General features: G+C 36.8%; 1 protein-coding gene across 6 annotated transcripts in view; it reads right to left on the minus strand.

The window, feature by feature from the left end:
• The window catches only part of LOC132105550 (non-muscle caldesmon-like), a 51,870-nt gene that overhangs the window by 16,542 nt on the left and 8,414 nt on the right, over positions 1–26,914 (minus strand). For 5 of the 6 annotated variants that reach the window (XR_009423958.1, XM_059510740.1, XM_059510743.1 and 2 more), the window contains exons 2-3: positions 13,581–13,677; positions 931–1,074 (exon numbers count right to left, since the gene is read on the minus strand). Coding sequence is in view for 5 of the 6 variants with exons in the window: in XM_059510740.1 (XP_059366723.1) it covers positions 931–1,074; positions 13,581–13,654 (218 nt within the window). In the remaining variant the exon portion in view is untranslated. Of the gene's footprint in view, positions 1–930; positions 1,075–13,580; positions 13,678–14,128; positions 14,279–26,914 lie in introns of those variants that run through there. The other variant, XM_059510741.1, reaches the window with a different exon arrangement.

Consider the following 26,914-nt stretch of genomic DNA (forward strand, 5'->3'; position numbering starts at 1 on the left):
AACACACTATTATTCAAATATTCGGGGACGGGGTTGTATTCAGCAAGGATGCATTCAATTGATCTATAGTAACAGTAAAAACTTTTGCATTCATACAACAGTTTTCTATTTTAAATTAATGAATTAAAAAAAAGGTTTCATGGATTTCACAAAAATATTAAGCAGCATAACTATTTTCAACATTTATAATAATACTAAAAATGTTTAAATGTTTCTTGAGTGTCAAAAATATATTTATATTCAAATATAAAAGTTATTTTAAACCGTAATAATATTTCACAGTATTACTGTTTTTACTGTATTTTTGATCAAATAAATGCAGCCCTGGGGAGCATAAGACTTTTTTTAAATCTCACAAACCTCAACGTTTTTCAACAGTGGTGTATAAAATATAAGATGCCAATATTGCATATAACCAAACTTAAGTAGCTATAAGATTACCACCAGGGCCAAATAAATCAATGGATATTTGGTCATTACGCAACATTACAACCCTAAAGAATGTAAATTCCTTTCTTATCCAAAGTATCATCAAACATCACATCAGCAAACTTGGACATGTGAAATTATGATTTAAAGTGGATCTGCACTCCCTTTTTTTTTCTAGATCTGCATGAGCAGCGTGGACTGTCATATGCCTGCCACTGTAGGTTAATGTAGTCTGACCGCACAGCTTGGCAAACGTTTACCCTGCGTCAGCACTACGGACAATAGCCGGAGCTATGTCTGCTCACACATCGAGAACAATCTGGTCTTGTCTGACCATCATCTGTGTCCATTCACTGCACAAAGCCTCAGTGTCTGAACATGTCGCGGCTTCCGCAGTGCTGACCTGTTACAGGAAGTTATTTATCAGTGCTGCCCACAAAAGCACCAGAGAAAACCACAATATTCCTGTCATGTAATACTCCAGAAGTGTCTGTGTTTTACCTGTGGCTGTTGTTGAGCTCCGGGGTCTCGGGTTGGTAGGCCACATCCTCGCTGTCCTTACTGCGCATTCTCTCCTGTCTCGCTCTTCGTCTGCGCTCACGAGCGGCCTCCTCCTCATCCTCCTCACTTTGGCGATACGCCATCCTACATAGAGACAGTTAGATGTTATACTGTTAAGAGACGTTAAGAGTTAGGCCTTGTGTCACCTTGGCATACACAGTCGGATGAACTTTCACTGGCTGTCAGCTGTTTGTGTGTGTGTCAGTGATGCGCAGGTTGATCCAAAATGAGCGGGTGCCTGCGGTCGCCCGCGATTGCCCGCGGTTACGAGTCATCCAAAAATATGTTTAATGATATTTGGGTCGTGGTCGGTCGGGTCCTTTGAAATAAAAATACCAATTAAACTTTTGACATTTATATAGTACTAGACACATTTTTGAAATACATAGGCCTACACTTTATTGGCTGAATAACTGGCATGAAGATGACGCACGAGCTCAGTCTGCATGTAGAGATGGAGGCGGCAAAGAAGTCTGCATGGGGAGCAAAGTCGCTGTTTTTGGTAAAACATGATTTTGACGAAAACTATTTTTTAAAAGATTTTCGTTTTGTATAAATTGTATCTTAATTTTGATCAATGTTTTATCAATCAGTTGCCCGTATTTAATAAATAAAAAGCAAATATATAGCAGACAATGTAATAAGGTGCCGGCACGATCACTTGCATTGCATGTGAACTAAACTCAACGTTTGCCTCACAGATTTGAGAAATATAGGCTACATATTACAGAAAGCTTGAAATGTCTTCTTTTAAACGAAAATATTCAAACCAAAATAAATGGGCTACTCTCTGATGATGTAATCCATATGAAATGTGCATTTCTCTCTGGCGATCATGGCGAGTCTGCATTGTCAACTTCATCTTTGCAGCGACACAGAAAATACCAGTTTATTACTAAACAATAAAATGACTCCTTGCATATTTTCGAACCAGCAGGCCATTCTGGGTTGAGCGAGACCCCACGGAATGAGCGAGCGGAACGGGATATTCAGAAATGCGCTCTCCGCTCAAGAGCTCGGAACGGAACAAACCCGAGCCTCAATGTCTGCTGACCTTGCAGAAACATACAAATAGACATAGCCAGACTAGACTATTTTAGTACAAATTATGAGCTTACTGACGATTTTTTATAAATCTTGACAAAATAATAATATATTAAGTTTTTATTTATTTATTATTATTTATTTATTTTTTGCCTAGTTAGTTTTGCCTACGTTCCTTTGGCCCAATGACGCTACGATGAGCATTTACTGCTTTTTAAAAATGCGGGTCAGGAAGCGGGTCGGGTACAATATGCAATTTTTTTTTTTTGCGGTCCGAGTTGCGGGCGGGTTAGTTGAAAACGTCGGTCAGGTGCGGGTTATTAATACATTGACCCGCGCATCACTGGTGTGTGTGTGTGTGTGTATGTGTGTGTGTTTCAGCTTTGGCAGCGGATGAGAGGATCCTGACGGCAGTGTGGCGTTCGGCATAGCCAGGGGACTTTCGTGCAACCTAAATAAAGTTTTCACAACTCTCTGACAAGTTTTCTTCACTTCCTTCTCAAGTCTCCTGCTGATGTTTTATCCCAAATTCTCAACCAGTTCAAATTTTTTGTAGGTTACACTGCAAACACTTGGGGTTTTAATTTTAAATGCCGTTGATATAACCAAGGCTGCATTTATTTGATCAAAATTAAAGTAAAAAAATTATAATGTGAGATATTATTACAATTTAAAAATAACTTGTTTTCTGTTTTACTATTTTTAAAATATAATTTATTTCTGTGATGCAAAGCTGAATATATTTAGAAAAATATGTTATGTTTATACAGTAAATATATTTATATATACATTTTATGAATATATAAATATAGACTTGTAAATATTTTCTAAATATATACTGTATGTGTGTATTCATATATACATAATAAATATATACAGAACACACACATATATTACTGTATGCAAACTAAATTTGTTTGACAGCAATAGTTGTTATATCACTATTAATATTAATATCACTATTAATATTGTATGATCTCTGTAATACGAGTCTTTAAGGCAAGATATTTTAGCACAGTCCAATTTAGCATGTTCAAATATATTTAGGTATATCTTTACTTGGACCTCAGCACTACTTACGTACAATTAAAGTGCACAAAATCTGTTGTTTTAATTTTGCAGACTTTAACTACACCAGTTTAGTAAAAGTATAACTGCAGGGTATTTATTTAAACACATGAATATGTAAATGCATTTGTAGTATACTTAGCACAAAATAAATGTTTTTCAAATACATTTGTATTTGTATTTGGTATGTAACAGTGCTACATTTTTCCCCAAATTCTTTCACGAACAAAAGAACAGTGTTTTCTTAAGCAAATTATATATATATTTTTCCTTTTAATTTTGGAGCGAAAGACTTAATCTGGACAAAAAAACCCTTCCTCTGTGTGTGCTGTGATCAGGAATGTGTACAGAACTGAATGTGGTGCTCTGCTAACGCCCATGGAAAACCTTGGGGAGAGTGAAATCATATAGAAAACCGGATTCCTGCTGATTCTGTTGTTCTTTCTTTCTGTCTTTCTTGTTCTTGTCTTCTCTTCCTTTGTCCTTGTGTTAACAAACCAATCAGCCAAACTCAAGCACATTTATACTGAAGTATAAACCATAACAAACTGTTCACTTTGTTCCTGTGATGTCCGGTTAAAACAGCTTCTCATGATCATTTTCCAAAAAATAAAAAAAAACTCAAATCCATCATATGAACGGAATAATAACAGTTTGTTGCTTTCTGACAAGGGGAATCCAAGGATTTATGGACCTGTATGAACTAAATCTTTTTGGAACATGTTTTAGATCAGGGTTATAATATGTTTTAACAACACATCCAACTTTTAATTCAAAGTGATTTCTCTCAATCTAAAAATGAATACAATCCAGAGGGAGCATTCAAAACAGCAGAGAATGCCTTCAAATCTGCTTTAACCTTCCAGCGCATCGTGTCTGGACTCTCTGATCTGATATCCCTCCAGGGAACACCGCCCTGCACAGACTACACAATGCTTCCCTGTTCCATAACCACAAAAATAAATCAGAAAAAACATGCTGCAATAACTTTCGGTAGGGTCTCTGCAGTGTTTTGAGGGAACTGCTGTAACTCTGTTCTGGCATGTCTCTGGTACCTGTAGCCATGTGGGATGTAAACCAAGACATCAGGCGAACATGCTTTCCATATGAACCACATCTTTCAGCCATGTAGAATTAATTATTTTATAGAGCGTGCAGTGAGAGCTACACGGAGTGTGTCATGTTTTATTGGATTCAGTGTTGGAAGCAGTGTGGGAAATGAAATTGATATGCAGTTAATTTTGCAGCTAATTTTCTCTCACAACATGCAGAGCACAATCAGACGACGGACGTATCCAGCTGACAAGTATTTTCTTGTGGTCCAAACATCTCAGAAATGTCAGTGCAAACATTGCGCACAGGGCAAAGGCTCTGGAGAGCAATCACAGACACTCCACAAGGGTTGGGAGAGAGAAGTATATGGACCCTGCCAAATAACTGTTCTATTCCCACGCTCGGCCTTCTCTTTTTTCCTTCACCTACTGACCCAACACTTGCCTCCAACGCCACGGATCCATCCATTCCGTATTTGACCACAGCAGAGGATCACTTGCTCTCACTTCTGCCCTGTAACCTCGTGGCTTTCTGTAACAGCATCCCTCAAACACATGTATACCCTCAAGCGGGCCTTTCCTCTACCAGCCGGAGAGAGTGTGTTTGGAATGGGCCATTCGTTGAGGATGGGTGTTATTTCCTGAGCTCTTCCTGGCCTCTCATGAGAACAGCACAGATGTGTGGCGCCAAGATGGTCTCCACTCCAGAGAAAACTGCACAGAAGCAGCTAAAACTGCTCAAAAAAGAACAAGTTTTCTATTTTAATATACTCTAAAATGTAAAACTTATTCCTGTGATGTAAAGGTGAATTTTCAGCATCATTACTCCAGTCTTTCATGTGACATGAGCCATCAGAAATCATTTTAACATGCTGATTAGCTGCTGAAAAAACATTTCTTATTATTATAAATGTTGAAAACGGCTACTTAATATTTTGTGGAAACCATAATCCAATTTTTCCTGAATTCTTTCATGCATATTAAGTTTAAAAGAACAGCATTTATTTGAAATAGAAATCTTTTTACATTATACATCTATTAACTGTCACTTTTGATTCATTTAATGCATGATTTCTTAAAAAAAAAAAGAGTTTTACTGACACCAAAAAAAGTCTTACTGAAACCAAACTATACAAGGTATTCTTATTAATTGATGCTTTTTAATTATTATTTTATTTACATTTTGTTTTTTCCGGACAGTCAAAAAGTGCATAAAATGAAAAATAAAATAAAAAAATTTACAAAATAAAAAAATCACTGGCATTTCCATTTCTCTGGCAATTTCTTCAGAAGTGACGAATTTGTTCTTTTAAACAATGCACCTGGAAACGCTACTTCAGTCACAAATTGCTAAAAATGCAATATTCCGATTTTTCCAGCATAAACTAAATTCTCAGCATGGATGGAAACATGAATTTATTTTGCAGCTGATGCTATAACAGAATCAGAGGACTGGACAGGAATGGCAGGTTTTGGTAATCATTAGTCAGAACATTCCGTCAGCATGGTGAACGGGGACACGGAGCCAGCCGTCAAAACATTCCTGTGTGTGTATGCGGAGTATCAGTGTCCCGACTGGAGCTGGAATGCATCAACCTGTCTTGGGAAAGATCTCTGCAGTCACACAGAAGTGTGTATGTGTGTGTATGTGTGTGTGTGTGTGTATACATAGTACTTTAAAAACAGCATGAACCCTCTGACCCTTCAACAGTGCCAGTCATCTCAGAAGCGGCTCTGACCAGCTATTCACTAAACACAAAGCGACCTGATCTATGATCTAGTCATTACAGTCTCAAAGAGCCAGATGTTTGACTATCGGCAAAGTCTCATTCACTTTGTGGCCTATTCCAGCCGTGAGCCGCCCACTTAAACAGGAAGGGCTCGTTTGACCTTCATGTAAAATGAATACTCGCATTTCATTCTTTATGGATGATGTTTTTGGCCAGATAAATTGGAAATGGGTGATACCACAATAGACCAGCATTCAGCAAAAAGGCTCTTAATTCAAATATTGGGACAGCAGTCTGCAAAACAGACAACATCAAAGAAATCAGCAGAAATTTGGGGTGTGCAGAATTTATGTCCATTCAAAAGTAATAAGTATTAGTTATTTGATATCTATAACAAAGCAGAATTCATAGTTGAGGATATCTTGCTACTAAATGATTGAACGTTTCACTGCAAACTTTGCCTTAAATGGTCAAATGGCTCACAAATGTGCCGTTCCTTTGATTTTTAACATTCAGGCTATAAAAGCAATAAGGTGATTACTTGTTATCTCTTTAGACTAACAAAATAGAATGGAGCTCAATGGGTTAAAAATGTTGGAAATACATCAATATACATTTATGATTTTGCAAACTATTTGTTCCTCTGAAATGCTATTTTTTGCAGTAACTTTTAAACATGTTTCCAAACAGCATGTTTTGTCTATGGGAATGATATGGAAGTCCGTTTCTGCCACAGGATTAAGACTTAAGACTTTTTTTCTCACAATTATGAGTCTATATCTCACAATTCTGACTTTTTTCCTGCCAACTGTGAGATATAAATCCAGAATTGTAGGATATAAACTTGCAATATAAACTTGATAAACTTAAATCTAAAAAAGATCTGAGATGTAAACTTAGAATTGTGAGAAGAAAGTATACATTTTTACTTTACATCTCACATTTCTGACTTTTTTTCTCCAGGACTGCAACAGTGCTGTGGTCAGTTGTAAAGGTGTTTGAGACTTAGCATTATATGTAAAGTAAAAGAGTAGCACATTTTAGATTGTCACCAAGTTACAGTAACACATACAGACAAAACTCAGAGCACACAGCCTCCCTCTCTCACACGCTCGTCATTTTCAGCAGTTGAAACATTGGCAAGTCTTCCAGATGAAAAGGACTGGTGCACATCAAGCCATCATCGCCTGATAGTAATGCAGCTGGACTCGGAAGCCAAGCTGCTCCTGCGTGCATTAAAGTTATCGGACTCCCGTTGTTTTTCGCGTCAATTTCGAGCCAACATCTGCCTGCCCGCTATCCCACGGCTTGCACAGAAGACAGTCTAGAGATGGAGAGCCTTGCAAATCTCTGCCAGTAAACATTTCTAATGCAGAGCCATTTGGCACAGTGACAGCGCTTATCATATGTACACCGAAAACTGACTTTTGTGTCCACCGTGGATTGCGATGAAGGCCAAAATGAACAGGGCCAACAAGACAACACATGGCTTTGAGTAGTTCAATTACAGGCAAAGAGTAAATATTGATCGTTACAGCATCTTTGCATAATTCCAGCCATTTATTAGAGCGATTTCATCTTTTATCACTAACTCAAGCAGGCGAAGAAGAGCGGGCCAAATTGAAATGACTCCACAAGAACATAAACACAAGATCACATTGTGTCACACAGCTGAACGGGTTGCATTGATAGCTTTCTGCCAAATGTAATACTTGGCATAGAAAACACAATTCTAGCCTTTCAGAGGTTTATAACATATAGCCAAAAAAAGCATTCGTTTTATGCTATGCTGTAAAATATAATAGCCCCTAATCTGTGCGTCATCGGCTTTGAGCTTCCGCCCTAAGATTAGGTGAAAAATATCCCATAAATCTTAAATCATGAAAAAGAAAAGCATTCATGGTAACATGCTTGGAGGAACAGGAAGTTTGCTGCAGACGGGAAGCTGACACTCAGAACGAACTGTACACCATGTAACTCTGGTCTAACATCCAAGCCAATGGTAACAGAAATAATTGTTGCTGAAAGAAAAGACATCGATTTAAAAGCTGATTCATGCCATCCTACACTCTGCTGGAATGATAATAATCTCAATTTGCATGTTCGTTAGCCATTGCCTATAATTCTTTTTGACAGTGGCATACATGTCCAAGAAACAGCTGTTGTCTGTGTTTGCAGAACTGCACCGTGCTCTGAGATTATCTAGCGCTGATGCAAAATGGCTTTTTGGGTCAGTGCCTCCAGTGTTTATGGGAGTGTCGCTTTGCCTTAAATGGTCAAGAGGCTCGCGAATGTGCCAGTCCACTGAAATTTAACATTTGTTATGTTAACACCAGTTTTCTGCTTTAATAGCAGACTCCATCATCACAGAAAAAGAAAAACGAGCTGGAAGTGCAAGCTTCAGACCGCAAAAACATTAAAACTGTTTTCACCTCTGACTCAAAAAACATCAGGCAAATTTTTCTTCTTATTTATCCACAAAGAGAACCATTCATTATCTCTTTAGATGGGTAGGAAGCTAATTGGACAAAAGTTAAAAAGTTAGGATTTAAGAATGCTGGAAACACATCATATTTATGAATCTTAAATTACTGTAAATGTGTTCAAATTCTGTGAAGTCTAGATGTTCAGGATGCTCTGTTTTGCAGAAATGAAAATCAACTGGGACGAATGCTGTCAAAAATTACAAAAAACAGCACAATCCTCAATATGATAACTTTGTGTTAAGTTTTTTATTTATTTACTGACACCTCTCCCGTCCCATGTTGAAAGAAATCATGAGTGAGGTGCAGATGCACTTTCTTCATGCAGAGGCATATTAACTTAATTTTTGGTGTAAAAGGGCCTTTACAGTTGCCAAAAATATAACTTTTGGGTTATTTGTTATTAAAAAAAACAAATAAGCAAACCCGGTTCAGGTAACAAAAAGTAATGCAAAAGTAATGTAATGCATTAATTTCCCTAAGTAACACAATTAGTTTTGAAATACATTATTTTTAAAAGCAACTTTCCCCAACACTGGTTATAAACTGAAAATCTTCCCTTCCACCATTACTCAATCAGACGTCATTATATTAAAGTAGGGCTGGGCGATATATCGAATATTAGCGATTATATCGGAATAATTTTGATGACGATGTACAATTTGAATATATCGGGAATATAGAATATTTCAAATTCAAGCATACTTTCCCAAAAGAACGCGCCGAATGTCCAAAAAAGGAACCTGTAACTGCTGACTGCTCTACGTCCCTCTACTACGAGAGCTTTAATGATAGCGGTTGCCAGATAACAAGAGTTTAAATCTCCGAATCAGTGCTCCACTGTTACAAGGATACATTTTCTGCCCGGTGTTTGCTTATTTTAAGCAATCTGGCAACCATGCGCACGTGCTCATTCCTCATTGCGGAAGAGCCGCCAACGATAATCTGAAAACACTAACAAGCTGGAATTGAGCGATCTAATGAAAGCGTCGTTCAGCCGGTCTGTGTTCTATGGAGGTAAATCAGTAGCTAAACTCGAGAGGTTGAAGATCTGAATGTGAGAACTTGTCATATTAATATTTGTATTTGTAAGTTAAAATTTACACTCACAGCTCTGATGTGAAAAGCTGAATCTTTCAATTTGCACACACAGACAATGATCAAAACACTCGTGTTTTGAATTGGAAGTTGTAGATTAATAGTCACAAATGTGTAGAATGACATTCACACAAAGAAAATGACATACACACATTTTTACGACATATTTACTTTTGCACTTTACTTCAGTTTCGCTGCACAACGTCAAGTCGGCACTTACAACCTCTCAGATCTGGAAGTACAAGTTCAAATCCTAGCGCTCTGACTTTTGCTACTCTTTTTGCAGTATTCTGTTGCAAAACTCACTTGTGCACTTGTATATGCAGATGTGAGAGAGCAGAGCTCAGTGCGAATGAAGACATTTTATTGGTCGATGCCCGACCAATGAACAACGCCAATTGTTTTCACTGAATATCCTTAGCTTTGACAGGATTTTAAGACACTGCATTCATTTTGCCATTCAGGTATTATCTAGTAGACAAATAATGCAACATATTTTATATGTATATCCCACTGCATATCACTCTACCAGAGTTGCAATATAATGCTGTTTTTATTATTTTTATGTTTTGTAAAAATAATTTTAACTTCTTCATTGGGTTAAATTACCAATTTGCTTGTCAGTAATGAACCTTTTTAAATGCAACATTATTATTATTATTTTTTAAATAAAAATCGAGTGTTTAATAATGTCTAAATGTACATTAAACAGCAAAACCTAAAAAATAAGCACTTATGACCAGAAATACTGTTTTGAGCAACTAGTAGAGCTAAATACATGTATTTATTAAACATCAACAAGGCCATCTAGTGTTTAAGCAATGGAATTGCATATGAATATTATCTTTCTGGCCACCAAATGCCTCTAATTTAAAGCGTGCCTCTTTGCACAGGAATTTAAACCTAAATACTGCAGTTATTGTAGTATAAATAATAACCATATTAGAAAATGTTATATTTCAAATGGTCATTCATGGATCATAATTATTGCGCATATTATTTAGTACCATGATCTCTTCAAATTAACTAAACAGGACTGAGTTAACATGTAGTACAGTTATTTTATTGGTTAAAAGTTACACTTAATTGTTTAGTCACATTTAACTGCCAAGGAGGAGTATGAGAACATAACGCTGTTCCATTTTCCAGTATAAAATAGAGTTGTGACGTTCGCGAACGAACCGATTCTTTTGAACGGCTCATAAACATGAACGATGGGAGCCGAGTCGCGGCTGGAGGGGAGCCGTTCTTTCTGTCGTTCTTTTTTCCTATGCGTATTTCACACAGATGCACACAAATGAGCTCTTCCGCGAGACAGAACAGTTATAGGGGGAGGGGCGCACCCAGCGCAGGCCAACCCTTTATAGCGTGATGATATTAGTTATTAGTTGTGCATGTTCATTGCAGCCCACTTTGTTATTGTTCATTGACTTGAAGGGGCTGATGTCCTATTTGCAAAGTTTACAATAGTAATAGTATGTAGTCATTTCCATTTTATTTATTCTAATTTTATCTACTTTAAATATTTTTTGTTTTCTATCAAAATGTTCTTGTGTGATAACAATGTTCTTGTGTGAAAGTGTTTGTAGTAAAAGCTGTTTTGCACAGAAATTCATTGCAGCCGGCTTTGTTTTTGATGTTTATTTGAGTAGGTATTGTATGAATAACATAAGTCAACGTAGCTTTACACACACACACACACACACACACACACACACACACACACACACACACACACACACACACACACACACACACACACACACACACACTTTGTACTAAAGGTAAATCCAAAATAGTGATGTCACTGTCTAAGCAGAGGGATTTGTGCAACCCTATGAAATATAGTCCACACATGACAAATGAGGTAATAATCAATATTTCAGAATTATTCAAACTCAGATATTGGTGTGTGATATCTGAGTTTTAATTATTTGGCTACAAATCTCACCTCATCATTCCTCCCAGTGATTATTTCCAGGATAAACTGAGATGCCCCCAAGCTGGCTTCTTAAAACTGACTAAATATTTAAAAAGAGCCAAAAGAGCCGTTCTTTTGAACGGCTCTTTGAAAGGAACGGATCGCGAAGATCCGGATCCCCTCATAGAGCCATAAATCCCATCACTAGTATAAAATGCTATTGTAAGGCATAGTCATTAGTCAACATAGTTATCCATGCATAATCAATGCACTTTAAGTGTTACAAATTACTGGAAATCGCTGCAAATATAATGAAACTGCTGTCTATCCCAATTAGTACATTTCAAGCATTTTGACGAAATGTGTAGTTTAGTACTATTGATAGCTCCATGAACCACGTGACCGCGTGGCGGTGAGATCAAAGCATGCGAGTTTACTCTGCAAAATGCAGTGGGATATACATATAAAATATGTTGCATTATTTGTCTACTAGATAATACCTGAATGGCAAAATGAATGCAGTGTCTTAAAATCCTGTCAAAGCTAAGGATATTCAGTGAAAACAATTGGCGTTGTTCATTGGTCGGGCATCGACCAATAAAATGTCTTCATTCGTGCACAAGTGAGTTTTGCAACAGAATACCACAAAAAGAGTAGCAAAAGTCAGAGCGCTAGGATTTGAACTTGTACTTCCAGATCTGAGAGGTTGTAAGTGCCGACTTGACGTTGTGCAGCGAAACTGAAGTAAAGTGCAAAAGTAAATATGTCGTAAAAATGTGTGTATGTCATTTTCTTTGTGTGAATGTCATTCTACACATTTGTGACTATTTATCTACAACTTCCAATTCAAAACACGAGTGTTTTGATCATTGTCTGTGTGTGCAAATTGAAAGATTCAGCTTTTCACATCAGAGCTGTGAGTGTAAATTTTAACTTACAAATACAAATATTAATATGACAAGTTCTCACAATCAGATCTTCAACCTCTCGAGTTTTGCTACTGATTTACCTTTATAGTGTTCTGTCGTGAGATCTCAACTGTATTGTTTGCGTTTGTGATCGCAAAATAAATGCAATTACTCGACCGCTGATGTTTGAATAGAGAAACATAGGCTATGGCCATTTGGAATTACTATTGGGGAATTTCACTGATATGTTTACCAGTTTCCATAATATAGACAGAGAAAATGCAAAAGTCTTTGGTATTCATTTATATATATTTATATATTTTGACAGTTGACAGACTTGTGTTCTTAGCTTAAAAACTTGTTAAAAAAATTTAAATAAAATACTTATCCCAGTTGCATAGTTTAAATTGTGAATTGCATGCACTAAAAAGTTGACAGAATGCACTTTCTATAACTGTTACTTAATTTGCACTGCTTCAGTTACATATAGGCCTACATGTATTCATTTAATAAAAAGCAGTAAGTGATCTCTTGGTCTAGATTTTTTAACTGCTTAAATTAGCTGTTTAATCTAAATGTTTTTTTTTTTTTTTTTTTAATGGACAAAAGAAAATCATGTTTTATTTTTTATTATTTAAATGCAAATGCAAACATATCGAGATATATATCGAATATCGTAAAAAATTTGACAATATCGAGATATCATTTTTTTTGTATATCGCCCAGCCCTATATTAAAGGTAACCTAATCTGATCCCATGATACCAAAACTGATATCAAACTGAAGAACTGCAGAAGATAAAAAAGATAATCCATAATAAATAACTTTTAAGTTCATGTACCCTGAACAGTGAATATAGCTACAGTGAATAGTATTTAATGAATAGTAAATACAGTGAATATAGCTGAACTGACCACTTTTACATATTTTTTTCCCCCTCTTGGTCACTGTTTGCTTGCAGAATGTAGAAAAAAATCAACATCCCTGTTATTTTGTGTAAGAAAATCATATAAGAACAAACTGAGGGTAAGAATATGATGATTCAAAACTGCCTTCTTTAATAACATCTGATGTAAAAATAAAATAAAAAATATAAGTAGAAATGTGGAAAACACATAAAAAAGCATGTTTAAATCTTGCACTATTGCACAAAGACTTATTTGGCCAAACAGTAACGGACAATTTGCAAGCTGTGAACACTGAATCTGATGATCTCATCCCATTAACAGCCCTAGGTTTACGGTGCAAAACGGCTGAAGAGTTTGCAAGAAAGACGCCCATGTTACCTCTCAGCTTCCAGACGCATCTCCTCCCGCTTCTGTCTCCTGAGTTCCCTGCGCCGCTCGAAATCATCATCCATGCTTCAATCCTGAGAGCGTGACCCTGGAAAACAACAGAACATGTGTGTCCTTTAGTCTCACGCATGAACCTTATAGAAACTCACACAATCCCCTCCGTTACTGAATATGGTCTGGATTCCACAGCTGCTGCGAGTATTTGGTTAACCTTTACACAAAAATCATGCATTCCCATATGCAAGACATTTACAGTCTATCTTTTCTCAGCCCAACATCAAACAGATCACAAGTTTGTTTTCATAATACCACTTAAAATGGAAATTGTGGGGGAGCGAGGGAGAAGAATGAAGAAAAAAAAGAGAGGGAGAGAGAATGGGTGAGGAAAGGATGTAAGCACAGGATGTCCACTCAGTCAAGCAGAAAGACTCTGACTAAATATACTGCGGAGGAACCGAGCCCACCCAGGAGATACAGAGCTGTTGTCATTAATCTCAGTGCTGTGATGCTTCAGACGGGCCATTTCCAGACCGGCCTACCTTCACTTCAGTGATGATAACCTCTGGAACCTTTTAGCTTTCAAAACATAGCAGAAATTCGTTCTCTGGTCTCAATAGCGCTCCAGCACAAAGAGTATTTCAGACACTTGCTTTCTCTCGTTGCAGCTGGAGCTACCAGAAAGGGCCAAAGCCGTCCTCTTCCTTTCCCATTTTTTTCACCCTCCCTACTTTCCTCCATTTCTCTCCCTCCCATTATGGTGCAACTCTCAATCACGGCCGACGGGGTCTGCCTCCTCCCTCTCTCCCGCTTTTCCCCTCTCTCTCTCTCTCTCTCTCTCTCTCTCTCTATCCTGTTCAGACACTTTCTCTCTCTCTCTCTCTCTCTCTCTCTCTCTCTCTCTCTCTCTCTCTCTCTTTCCCTTCCTGACTCCCAATTATTGCCCATTCCATTCCTACATTTTTTTTTTTTGCTCGTTCCCTCCTTCTCTTTTGTGATCATGCAACTGTTGCTGGTTGGTTAAAATTCGCTTGCAGAAAAAGTGTGAAACAAAATTTTGGGAGACTTCTTGCTTGATACTTGTTTGAAAGTTTTAAAAAACTGTAGTTAACTACATCTAGCTACATTAAAGCAAAGTAAAGGGGCAAGTATTACAGAAAATAAATACACTCTTAGAAATATAGGTTCCAAAACAATGTTTTTTGCAGTGATGCCATAGAACTGACATATTCTTCTATATTTTATTTGAATTAAATAAGGTCAAAACAAACAAAAAATATTAAATATATAAAAATTCTAAATCATGTTAACAAAACTCTAATAGATAAATGGAATTAGATTTTTTATTCTCATCAAAATGCTATAATTCATCTGGCACAAAATAAATAAAATAAAATTAATCAATCAATTGGGAATATTAAGGTGACAGCATCAAACTACAACAGATACATTTACACTAAATGCAAAAACATGATTACACACATAAAAAATAAATGATATATATTATAAAATCTCACTTCATTTACATGAATGAAACAGCTGAAATGCTACTTGAACAACACAATGACATTTCCTCAGCTAACTTGGTGGCACTATGTGACAAAACCAACAATTTAGCATTTTTCTTGTGGGAAAAAGTGGCTTGTGGTTGGGAAAACCAACACACAGCTTAGCTACAGTCCCGCTACTGAAAAAGTTAACAATGTCACTTTTTGTTGGTGCCCTAACACACAAATATACACACACAAAGTGTGCAAGAACGGAGAGAGAAAGAGGGTCTCAGATACAAGAGAACAGGAAACACTTCTCCTCCTAAACCCCTCCTCCATATTCACATAACTCTGAGAGACAGAGAGAGAAACGGACAAAAACAAAAACAGCAGCGGGAGAGGGGAAGCAAGGAATGTGAGCGAGAAACGGCGAGTGCGAGATCGAGCCGATCTTCCTTATCAGGCAGAACCGCTGCGCCCGCATTCACAAACCGCAGGAATGTGGTCTATCTTTAGCTGGATCTTCTGTTTGCAGGAGCATGGCTGCTCTTCATATCGGAGCCCAAGAGCAAACAGCACTGACTCAGCTCAATAAAACTGTCACAACTGTGTACGATCAACTCAAATTGAATCAGCGCTGACCTCACATGCTACATTTATGATTGAAAATTCAGGTTGTGTATGTATTGCTGTGCTGGTGTGTGCGAGCGCCGCACGCTGAAGTGGTAACTGACAATAAGGCCTTGTCTTCTGAGAAAGAATGTAGAAATGGATTTGTCTCTTCCTCTCATGGACCACCCGTGTGCCTAGATTCACATCGCTGCACTTTTTCCCTCTTCAGTGTTTCATAACGGGGGTCTGGCTCCCCCCGGCGAGCAGGGAGACGCCTCCTGTTTAGAGAGCAAGCGCTGTAATGGCTGTAATAACACATTTACCTGCTAAATTACTATGCTCCTCGTAAGCACGGTGCTTAACCCTTCATCAAACCTCATCACTGCAATGACCCATGGGAATGCAGTCTTAGAGCCCCTGTCTGTGATGTTCTCTAGGTTGTGAATGTACATACGGACGCCTGTGCCAAACCACATGAACGATTCAGAGTTGGCTCACTTTAAATTCTGTAGGGAAAAGGAGCAGCTGATGAAGAAAACTAAAAATGATGACAGATGGAAAATTGTAGTCTATTTTACATGGGATTTTGCTCAAGTGTTGCTTGAAATTTAAGATGGCAACATGAAACGCATGCATGTAACCCATTTTACTTCTGTTTTTTTTTAAATAAAACAGGTATATATATATATATATATATATATATACACACACACACATATAATACAATAATATTATATATATATATATATATATATATATATATATATATATATATATATAATATTGGTTGCACTGATTGGCCAGCTATCCAGTGTGTTGTGATTGGCTGAATGCCTCAAGTGTGTGACGGAAATGTTATGACCCTTGCCATACTGTGATGCATGTCCCGGTCAGACAAGACAAAAACAATAAAACCCATTACAAATGAGCCATTTGTTGCATCCAGTGGGTACATAATTACTGATTATAATGACTTATACTGTCTTTTTACGTGTTATATTGCAATCGCGCCACATAAACATAAAACCATGTCTGCATTTGTGATTAGAGAAACGACAAACAAGCTCTACTTTACACGACCCAAAAACTCATGTTTGAATCATCTGTGGAAAATCCTTTACATATGTAAACGTACTTACAGACTGTGAGTCAGAACGGCCAGCACTGTAGGTTCAGGAAACAGTCCTCCATAAAATGTTCTGCACACATCTAATGCTTTGGGTTAAACTGTTCTGGAACAAAGTTACACCTTCTTTCCTGGCGTGAACATTTGGGTGGCGTTATGCAAATTTTCCCATATCGTGACGTAGACATGGGGGGGCGTGTTTAAACGAGGCATTTTAAGAGGGCGTGGAGTCTTAACTTTTATTCAGAATATCTCTTTGGGTTTGAGCCTTTAGTCTTTGTAACTTTAGGGATCTTATCTATTCACGAACAGCTTGAAACTCCAAAGATAAAGGAAAACTTAAAATTGCATCATATGACCCCTTTAATGTTATAAATATTATTACTTATATAATATACAACACTAAACTATATTAAATAGAATAATGTGTGCTGGTGAATCATTAATGTTTTGTGTAACGTACCAGTTTTCACAGTCATTTCACAATGTAACCCACCTCTGACCACAGGCAATTCCTTGTGCCCGCTTTGCAATAAAAAATAATTACAAACGCATTAACGTCAACACACTTAACCTGAACAATCTACCATTAGCAAGATGCTCGTAGTTCTCTGAGATAAATGTTGAGGTAAAGAGTGTTCTTTATAACCAGAGCCAAAGCTGATGTGATCCACAACCTGGCTGCCAGAAGGATTAAATAACTAAATGTTTGGATCTACCACCCACCATCTTTTGGACCCCAGCCACTCTGGACAACTTGAGAGAGACTAAATTTACTGCTCAAGAAGAAAGCGGAGCGTTGCCAACATAAACCATCGCCCTTATTTGCATGTCTCTCAATATAGGTCCATTAACATAGACTGGCTTCGCTATCAGAGTTTATGCTAACACACTCTCCGCTGCCACAGCGGGAGTCTGGTGTAGGAGGACGATTCAGACTGTCTTCTCTGGCCAAGATTTTAACAAATGGAGGAACTGCGCAGACATGTTGCATTAAAAAGCATTTTACTGTAATATGGTGTATATTTCACCATGAAACAACGTGGTATTAAGTACCAGATAAAATGGCCTTTTCCCTACAGGAAGAAGTAAAGTAAATCTATGTGTAACCATCAAAATGTCACGAAGTGCACTTCTACTGACTGCACTTTTAGTTCACAGTGTTTATACCATGCAGCCAAAGTAAACAAACACATGGGACAATTCCAAATTCATTTCAACATCAACATGGCTTTCATAACCCATTCTATAATGTAATTTGTTTCCAAGTGAAATGTGTGAGAAAATGCCATTTTTGGAATCTGATGCAAAGAAAACTATACATGCCGTAACATGAATTGACTCAACATTCGCATTGCATCAACATTTCTAGCTAAATGTAATGTTAAGGCAGAAGAAATCACAGTGGAAATGTTCTCAGGCTTTTAAAAAGTGGAGAAAAGTCGTGCTTCTGCAGCTAGGTATCCCAGCAATCTGCAGCGTCAGCGGCCTATCAGAGCCTCAGACACACACACCTCATTAAAGACACTGCAGGTATGCCAGATATGCGGAGCCAGCATTTCTACCTGGATTTACTGACAGCTGCTCTACAACTTCAATCAAAACCTTTTATTCTATACTAAAAAAAACTTTATTGATCTGATTGTATTCCTGGAAATGTTTTAGCTGATTTCCGCACAAACAGTATAGAAACACATCATTTGAACAAGATTTTAAATGAATACTGTGAATTACCTTAGTTTTAATTGATGATCATATGAAGTGTATTTACCATTTGATGTATCATTAGATCTGTAAAGTCTATCAAGATGATTGTGATAGTCAGCTGATAGTTATTAGTTAATTTAAAAAAATGTACATCAAAGGATCACAATATGTCAATATGGTTTCCAAATGTGAATGTCAAGATAGAAGAAAGAGTGGCATTAGACACAGTTTAAAAATACAACTTTCAACAAATTTCCATTACTTTTTAATTTGTGCAAAAAAAAAAAAAAAATTCTAATCTATAATATGGGAATAACTTTAACTGCACCTTCTGACCACACTACAAGAAAGTGAAGTTTCTTCATCTGTGTTTTTGTGTTGTCCAGTGCAAATTTATAAATATTCAAAATACATTTACTTGAGAAACAAAATGACAAAAGATAAGAAGTCAATCAAAATGAAGTGAGGGCTCAAAATCTAATTAAATTTAAAGGAAAAGCAGTTTTCCCTAAATTTCCCTATTGACAATATACGTCCTTGTTTTAAGCATAAACTCACTTCAGTTTGTTCAGTTTCTCAGAAAACAAGACTTGATATCTTCATTTTGCATCTCCAGTAGGGCTATTCCCTTGAAACTGTAATTGCGATTATTAATTATGATTAACATAATTTCCATTGAAAGATGTTTATACCATTGTTTGATGGAACTGCATGCTGTATTTTTATATGAAAATAAACAAGCTGAAAAACGAAAAACTTTTAGTGATTTTCTATAGTATTAAGCCTCAAATGTCATATATTCATCGGATTGGTTTCTTTTTTAAATATGAAAAAGTAAAAATATGAATGTTATTAATTATAATGCTATACTTAAACTAAAATAAAAAAAATGGGAAAACCCCTTAAGATAACATTGTGGAATGAAAAAATTTATCTCTTAAGCACGCAGAATAACATAAGTGGACTTTTACGATTAATTGCCGCTTTGAACAAGTACGTAATTGTGGCATCCATAATTGTAATCACGATTAGAAATTTTATTAATTGTGCAGCCCTAATCTCCAGTAAACACACCTTGATTTAAGGATGTTTAGATAATTGTTTTGAAAAACAAGATAAAAATACTAATACCACGGCTTTATGAATTTAAGACCTCTTTAAGGCCTTAACTTGTGGAAGGGCAAATTGAGACTTTTCAAGACTCACAGAAACCCTGCTGCCTGTGGTAAATTAACTGCATTGGGGATTTTAAATTGAATTTAACCTTCAATAATCCTTCATGCCCTTAAAAATCAAATAAATTCACATCTTTAGAAATTCAAACATTCCAGTCACTGAACGGATAGGAACAGAGTCAAGAGGACAGAGAATCTAATTCCCCTTCAATCCTCTGTGTTCACTCAACAAACCAGGAAAAATAAAGAGATCAAGAAGGGTCTCGAACCCGAGCCAGGAAAATGAAATCCACACTGCTCCTCTGACTGTCTGTCTGCATTTGTGATGACAAACCTACAGACCTAGTGCTGAACTATGGGAGCGTGTGCTCGGTGAGATGCGCAGGAAATTGAGAGCACCAATAAAAGTGACTGGAGGCCAGCCGGAGCTGTCCCATAAAGCCAGCTGATTGATTGGGCGGCACACGACCGCAGATCTCAGGACAGTGTCAGGACAGCGATGGCAGGAGTCCAGGTCTGGTTCATGTACAATATCACAACACTATGTGATGGACCAACAATCCCCATTAACAGCTGTGTCTATGTGCTGAAGGTCAGACGACATGCTGTGCTTCAGAGATTTTAGAGGGGAAAAAGATGGTCTGGTGCAGTTTCTACACTTTTTGTATTTACATCATCAACAGCAAACCAAAAAAAAAAAAAAAAAAAAAGCTTTTTTTGACTATTATACTGAATATCATTAAGCATCATTAATATTTGATACAAATGTTTGTTTGCCTTTAACTGTTGACATTTCATATACATACCTTTTTGAAAAAATGGAACATTTATTTATAAATCAAATCCACATTGGACATAGAGAGCAAATTATGGGGGATTTAAGAGGTATGGCCTCCCTACTTAAAGCTAGACTAAAGAAGTCAGATTGAGGGGGTCTTATAAGTGCATATAAACTTTTTATATACATTCAACAGCATTTTCAAACAACAATTAACCACCAAACTTAGATTACAAGTTAGTCACAATATAAAATGTCCCTTTTACATGCTTACAAATGTACTGTAGGTCTTAACTAGTGGCATTTTTAGTACACAATTTGAGTTGAGCCAAACCAACCATTCATTCAAGCAACTCTCTATATGGTGATTTTAAGTATGAAAAATCAACCACAAGCACATATATTTTTCTAAATCTTTCTGAAATGTACCCCTAGTTGTAAAAAAAGGCTCTAGTCCTGCAATATCAACAATATCAATAGTAATCTTGATGGAAAATGAGCTGTATTATGCACAAATGCTGGTTTGATCTCTTTGGCGATGTTTGGCTTATTGAAGACCTGTTCCACGTAACCAAAAGCTCGGTTTGGACTCTCTGATGCATTAGCACATTTATGATCCTAGGGCCTTAAAGAAGAAACAGAAGGAACGAGAGAGTAAGAGAGACAGAGACTGAGAGAGAAAAAGAGCAGGATGTGCCGCTATAAATCCAGTAAAGATTTTGGCAGGAAGAGTAGCAACTTCTTTTCATGACCGTCAGTGGGAAAAGAGGATAAGAAAAGTTGGTTACACTACCTATCTAACCTAGGCTTGGACACTGAATTTGTTGCTCACGATGAATCTCTAAGAATATTTCTTCACTGGCATCGATAATGCAAAAGCTTTGCCTTTGCATAATACTGCAAGCATGTCATGGGTTCTATTTCCAGGGAATGCATGCATGAGCTTGATTTAAAAAAAAATCTTTTGAATTGCTTTGGATAGCATCTGGTAAAATATTATACATACAATATGCAGGATAAGTGTACAGTCAGGGAGTCATTATTGCAAAATAAACGCTTTCAGGGTGATGCAAGGCACTTTGGTTTTGTGTCTGGAACCTGATCACCACATCAGCGTTCATTTTGCGATAATGACTCGCTGACTGTACATTATCTCTTAGGTTTTAAAAATGGGAAGCAGGGGATAAAAAATTCAAACATGGGCAAAAATAGGCCTCAGTCATTGAATTTCCACTTGAGGTTGGAAAAGGAGATTCCTGCATTCCCAGACAATGGATCGCATTCCCCGACACGTCTGCATGTCCTGTGAATCTCTTCAGTTACCTACGCAAACACCAAATACATTTTAAACTGCTCAATTACCCACAATGCTATTCAGTTACAGGCTCTGGGATACAGAGTAAATGTCAATAGCTGTAATAAGTAAACAATGTAATCTTTGATGTATGATCTGAAATTCAGCTATGAAACCAAAGGAATAAATTACGTTTTAAAATATATTCAAATAGAAAACAGTTATTTTAAATAGTAAACATATTTCTACATTTTTACTGTTTTTGCTGGACTTTGGTTCAAATAAATGCAGGCTTAGTTAGCAGAAGGAAATTCTTAAAAAATCTTACTGTTCAAAAACCTTTGACTGGTAGTGTATACATAGGTAAGTGACATATTTACAAATGAATATGGCATTTCCTTTTTTTAAATGACACTAGTAATGATTAATAATAGTAATAATATAAATTTCTTACTTGCATAAATAACAAAAATAATAATTCATTTATCTTTTAAAATTCACCTACAAATAATAATTATATATATATATATATATATACACACAGTATTTATATGATTATGCTGATGATTATTAATATACCTAATTTAAAAAACTATCTTTTAAAATTCTTCTAAAATTCTTTTATTGTTTAAAATAATAATTTCTTACTTATAAATACAGCATTTTATTTATTACTGAATTAATGTATTATCATATACGCATATTTATATATTTAATATATACAAATAATGTATTATTATATTTTTAGAAATATATGTATATTTGCATATGTGAAATAATTTAGTTTGCCAAATCTTTCACCTTAAATTGTACACTTTCTTTTTTCCAGCACAAAGAGTTGAACAGAGTTGAGAAACACAAGCACATGGGTTCAGGATGTCGGAAAAATGTTTCTCTTTCCGCTTCTGAATGGGCGATTTTCATAGGCATTAACTAATTAAACCAAGGGCCATTTATTTCTGCACAACAGCAGCTGTGCTTCTGTGAATGCATTTCAGGTGCAGAGACGCTTTCATGTTATGCATTTTAAAATACTGATTTTAAATGGTCCTCTCATGCACATCCAAAGATCGCACCACTATCAGCCAGTGTCGGCATGCAAGCTCCTCAAAAAAAAAAGAGGAAAAAGGCCAAATTGAGATGCTTGTACGGCATCAAACGTCTGCTGCCTATTGGCCTGGCTCCACATGACCAAATATGGTAGGAAAAAAGCTCTCTTTCCCGTAAGCAACATGCACAAAAAAAGAAAAACCCAAGGGTTTCACATGCTGTGTAGACAGATAGAGCCTCATGCTCAAACTCGCAGACCACAGAGAGAGAGTGAAGGGACAAAGTCTATCTGCACTCCGAATGATAGCGCTACGTGACGTCTGAGTAACATCACACAACAAAACATACCTAGCATACTAGCTGTCCCAAACCACATTTAATCCCTCTTCTACACTATCCTTGGCTTGCTGAGGAAAAGAAAACTGAAAAAAGCTTTTCCCTCCCAGCATTTTTCTTCAAGATTGAGCGGTTTTAGCTTTGAGCTATGTCTCTTCTTACATAACTGCGAGAGACCAGAGTGGAAAAAAGATTCTTGTCCAAATATCTAGCCACGGAGATGGCTGTGACAGAAAATGCCTCGAACAGAATGCATCTCAGTGAGCTTTTGATGAGTGCTTCACTGTCTACGCTGAGTGTGATGCAGAAGAAATGAAGCCAAATGCATTTAGCATCTTTATCATGACACGTAACATTTTTCATGACCTGTTTGGATCACCAAAGCATGTGAGAAGACGCCTGCCAGCGCTTAAGTGTTTAAGCGTTCATTCAAGCTCAGTGTGATGTCATGCACGATACCATTTGATAAAAGCGATCATGTACATTACATCATATGTTGACAACTGACAAATTGTTGCAAGGAAATTTATCTTATCATCATTCAAAACCCATTTGGCTTTCTTCTCTGGAACACAAAAGGAGAATTTCTGAAGAAACTGCTATTTTCTATGTAAGTGAATGGGGACTGGATCTGTCAAGCTATAACTGCAAAAATATAAAATTATAATAAAAGCAGTACATACAACCTGTGCATTGCATTGCAAGTCTTCTGAAGTCATATAATAACTGTTGTTCATGCTTGTTGCATGAACAACCCCAAGTTTAATTTATTTATTGATAATCTTGCTCCCCACTGAAGCTTGTATAAAGTTATATAAACAGCAAAGTGATTTTGGTGTTCTTTTAAAGTCATTTTATATACATACAAAGGATATTAAATGCATGTAAAGTCTATTTTTATATTTCAAATAACGTATGTGAAAATACAATGTCAACTTTTTAAATTATATATAAAAAATAGAAAAAGTGATCATACTAAATGTTATTATATTTATGATATGATTAAAAACTTGCTAACAAATGGGTAAAACCTAGTGGTTTGAAGGATAGTGGCAAAGATCGGTAAAGATTTAAAATTACAAATATTTAATTTTTAGGGCTTTTATGTCATCCAATGATTCTTGTTCTAAATATGACAAGATTTATTTTTAAACGATGAGATTTACATAACAGGTATTAAAGGTATTAAAAACATCAGGCTTTGCTAAATATCAATCACATACTACATTTGACTTAACATGAGGGCCTCATTTAGGACGAGGCTGCATTTAGCTGCTCACTTTTTCTCTCACAATTAACATAACCCAGCACTCCCTGTATATATTACAGCTGGAACATTTAATGGAACAGAAAAATGTATTTCTCATAAAGCTAAGAAGTTCCTGATTCGTCTTTTAAAGTGTGTCTATGGAACCCTGCAAACAAGAATGGCAACAAGACTGAAAGAAAAAATATGGGTAAAACCACCAGTGATTTAAGGCTCTGCTCAACATCAGTATGCAAGAAATATTTTTCTGTTGTGCCCTACATGGTAGCAATACAAGCCAAAATCATAAAGCGTGAACTCAATGCGTGTGTGAAACATGCACCCCTTGTCCTCCATCCTCAGAAATCAGCTTCTGTCATGTTATTTTGTTTATGCCTTAAGTCTCTGAACTGTGCGAAAACATTCACTCCCTGAGGAGTTGGCTGTTTTATAGTGGCTGTTTTATAGGCCAGAACTCAGACAATGGAATGTGCTCTTCTTCAGTGCACGAGATTTTAAGACTACTAATTGGCAAGAAATTTCTGAAAAATGAAGAGCGCTGCATTCCACAGGAGAGATAGCAGAAATAAGATTATAATAACACGAGCTAGATGACGTCACTGGCAGGCATTACTCGAGGATGCATCATTCAGGAGTAGGAGAGAAGGAACGTATTTTGTGAGCAAACATGCAGAACACAAGCTCAAATGTTTTAACAAATAGTCACCCAGAGCGCATGTCAAGGCACGTCAAGATTTAGGGAGGGAGTAATTATTAAAAGCAAATATTTTCTAAAATAATAATAATAGTAATAATAATAATACAATTAATTCATATTTATTTCTAATATTTTTTTCTACCAAGATTTTATATGAAGTAGTAGTAATCTATAATTACAAATATAAATAAATATTATATGCATATTATATACATTTTTATAATAGTTATACTAACAATAATATTTAAAAACATTTAATAATAAGTAAATTTCAGTAATTCAGGTTTAAGATATGTATGTACATACGTATGTATTTATGGGTGTGTGTGTGTATATATATATATATATATATGCACACACACACACACAAACACACACACACACACACACACACACAATATTAAAGGATGATTATACGGTATATAATGATAAACAATATAGTACAAAGATATGCATGTTCACAGCAAAATCCGTTGTACTTTGAGACTCCTTAGATGACACATTCCTGAGTGTAGAACCCTTTCCCGTGCCCCTCTCCTCTCTCTTCCAGCTACGCTACCAGATCTCCCCTCTTCTGTGCATATTTCTGCTGGCTGTTATTATTAGCATGGCTCCAGGCCAGCGTTGTCAGAGGCCGGGCATCGTGTGGCCCACACGGACAGCAGCTCAATCTTTAAAGATGCAGGTATATCACACACGTACATCAAGCATCACTCACACTGGCCACGTCGCCATGTATAAGACATTGTCTGGCAATAACCGTGGCTATGTTTAGTGCAACAGGGCTGTACAGCTCGTTCAGGAAAACCTAAAAAAAAAAAAGTTCTTTCACTGCGGCTGCAATGGGCCAGCTCCAAGAAAAATCTCTCTTTCTCGAGCAAGCACACAGTCAAATATGTATACATGGGTTTGGATGATTTTGCGAGCTTTATGATAAATTCCTCTATTTTAGTCGAGTGAAGTATTGGCACAGTCAAGACTAGAAATGTTTAAGTGCAAGCGCTCCGTCATGCAGCTCAACTCAATGTACCCTTCCACTCCGCAAAGCCTTTTAAGGGAAAAAAAGTGCATAAATCATTACCTCAGAGTTCAACATAAAGGACTCCTGCTGCATAATCTTTACATTTACAAGAAAAACACAAATCTCAGGCAAGCATGAAATTGTAAATAATTGAATATTGGAGCTATGGGGCGGTTTCAGGTTCCCGGGTTAAGGGTAGCTAATGGCCAAACTGGAAATGAGATTAATTCACAAACCCAAGAGCCACTGGAGTCACTCCAAAACGACATTGGCCCTTGCTTTTACACACCTGTGCCACACACAAGCACCCATTCAGGGTGCTGACATTGGTTGTGTTGACACAGATCCTGAGTGACTCGCTATTGCGTTTCAGAAGCGCCCGAGTCAATTCCAGATCATTAAGTCTAACCTGAACTAATGGAGGGCCGTTATTATCTGCGGTGGTCTCGCAGACGCCTGTCACAGACTTGAGTGGCGCTAGAGCCACACACATACACACACAGCATACAGACTGCAACAAGTTGCCATTGTTCTTGTTACGGAGGTTCATTAAAGCAAACCTTAATGAGGTCTGCAGGCCTTCCATAGACACACACACACACGCAACCTCAATCACATTCATCAAATCCTCTCAAGTATTTCAGCACTCAAGGAGACACGCACAACTGCTTTTACCCATTTTTAAAGAGATGTTTGAATGCTGTGTGCATCAGTGATTAGCAATAACTTGTCTGTAATTACGACTGACTCCCTATCAATTTGCATCCCCCATTTT

Source organism: Carassius carassius, chromosome 26, assembly GCF_963082965.1.
Source record: "Carassius carassius chromosome 26, fCarCar2.1, whole genome shotgun sequence".
Classification (NCBI taxonomy): Eukaryota; Metazoa; Chordata; class Actinopteri; order Cypriniformes; family Cyprinidae; genus Carassius; species Carassius carassius.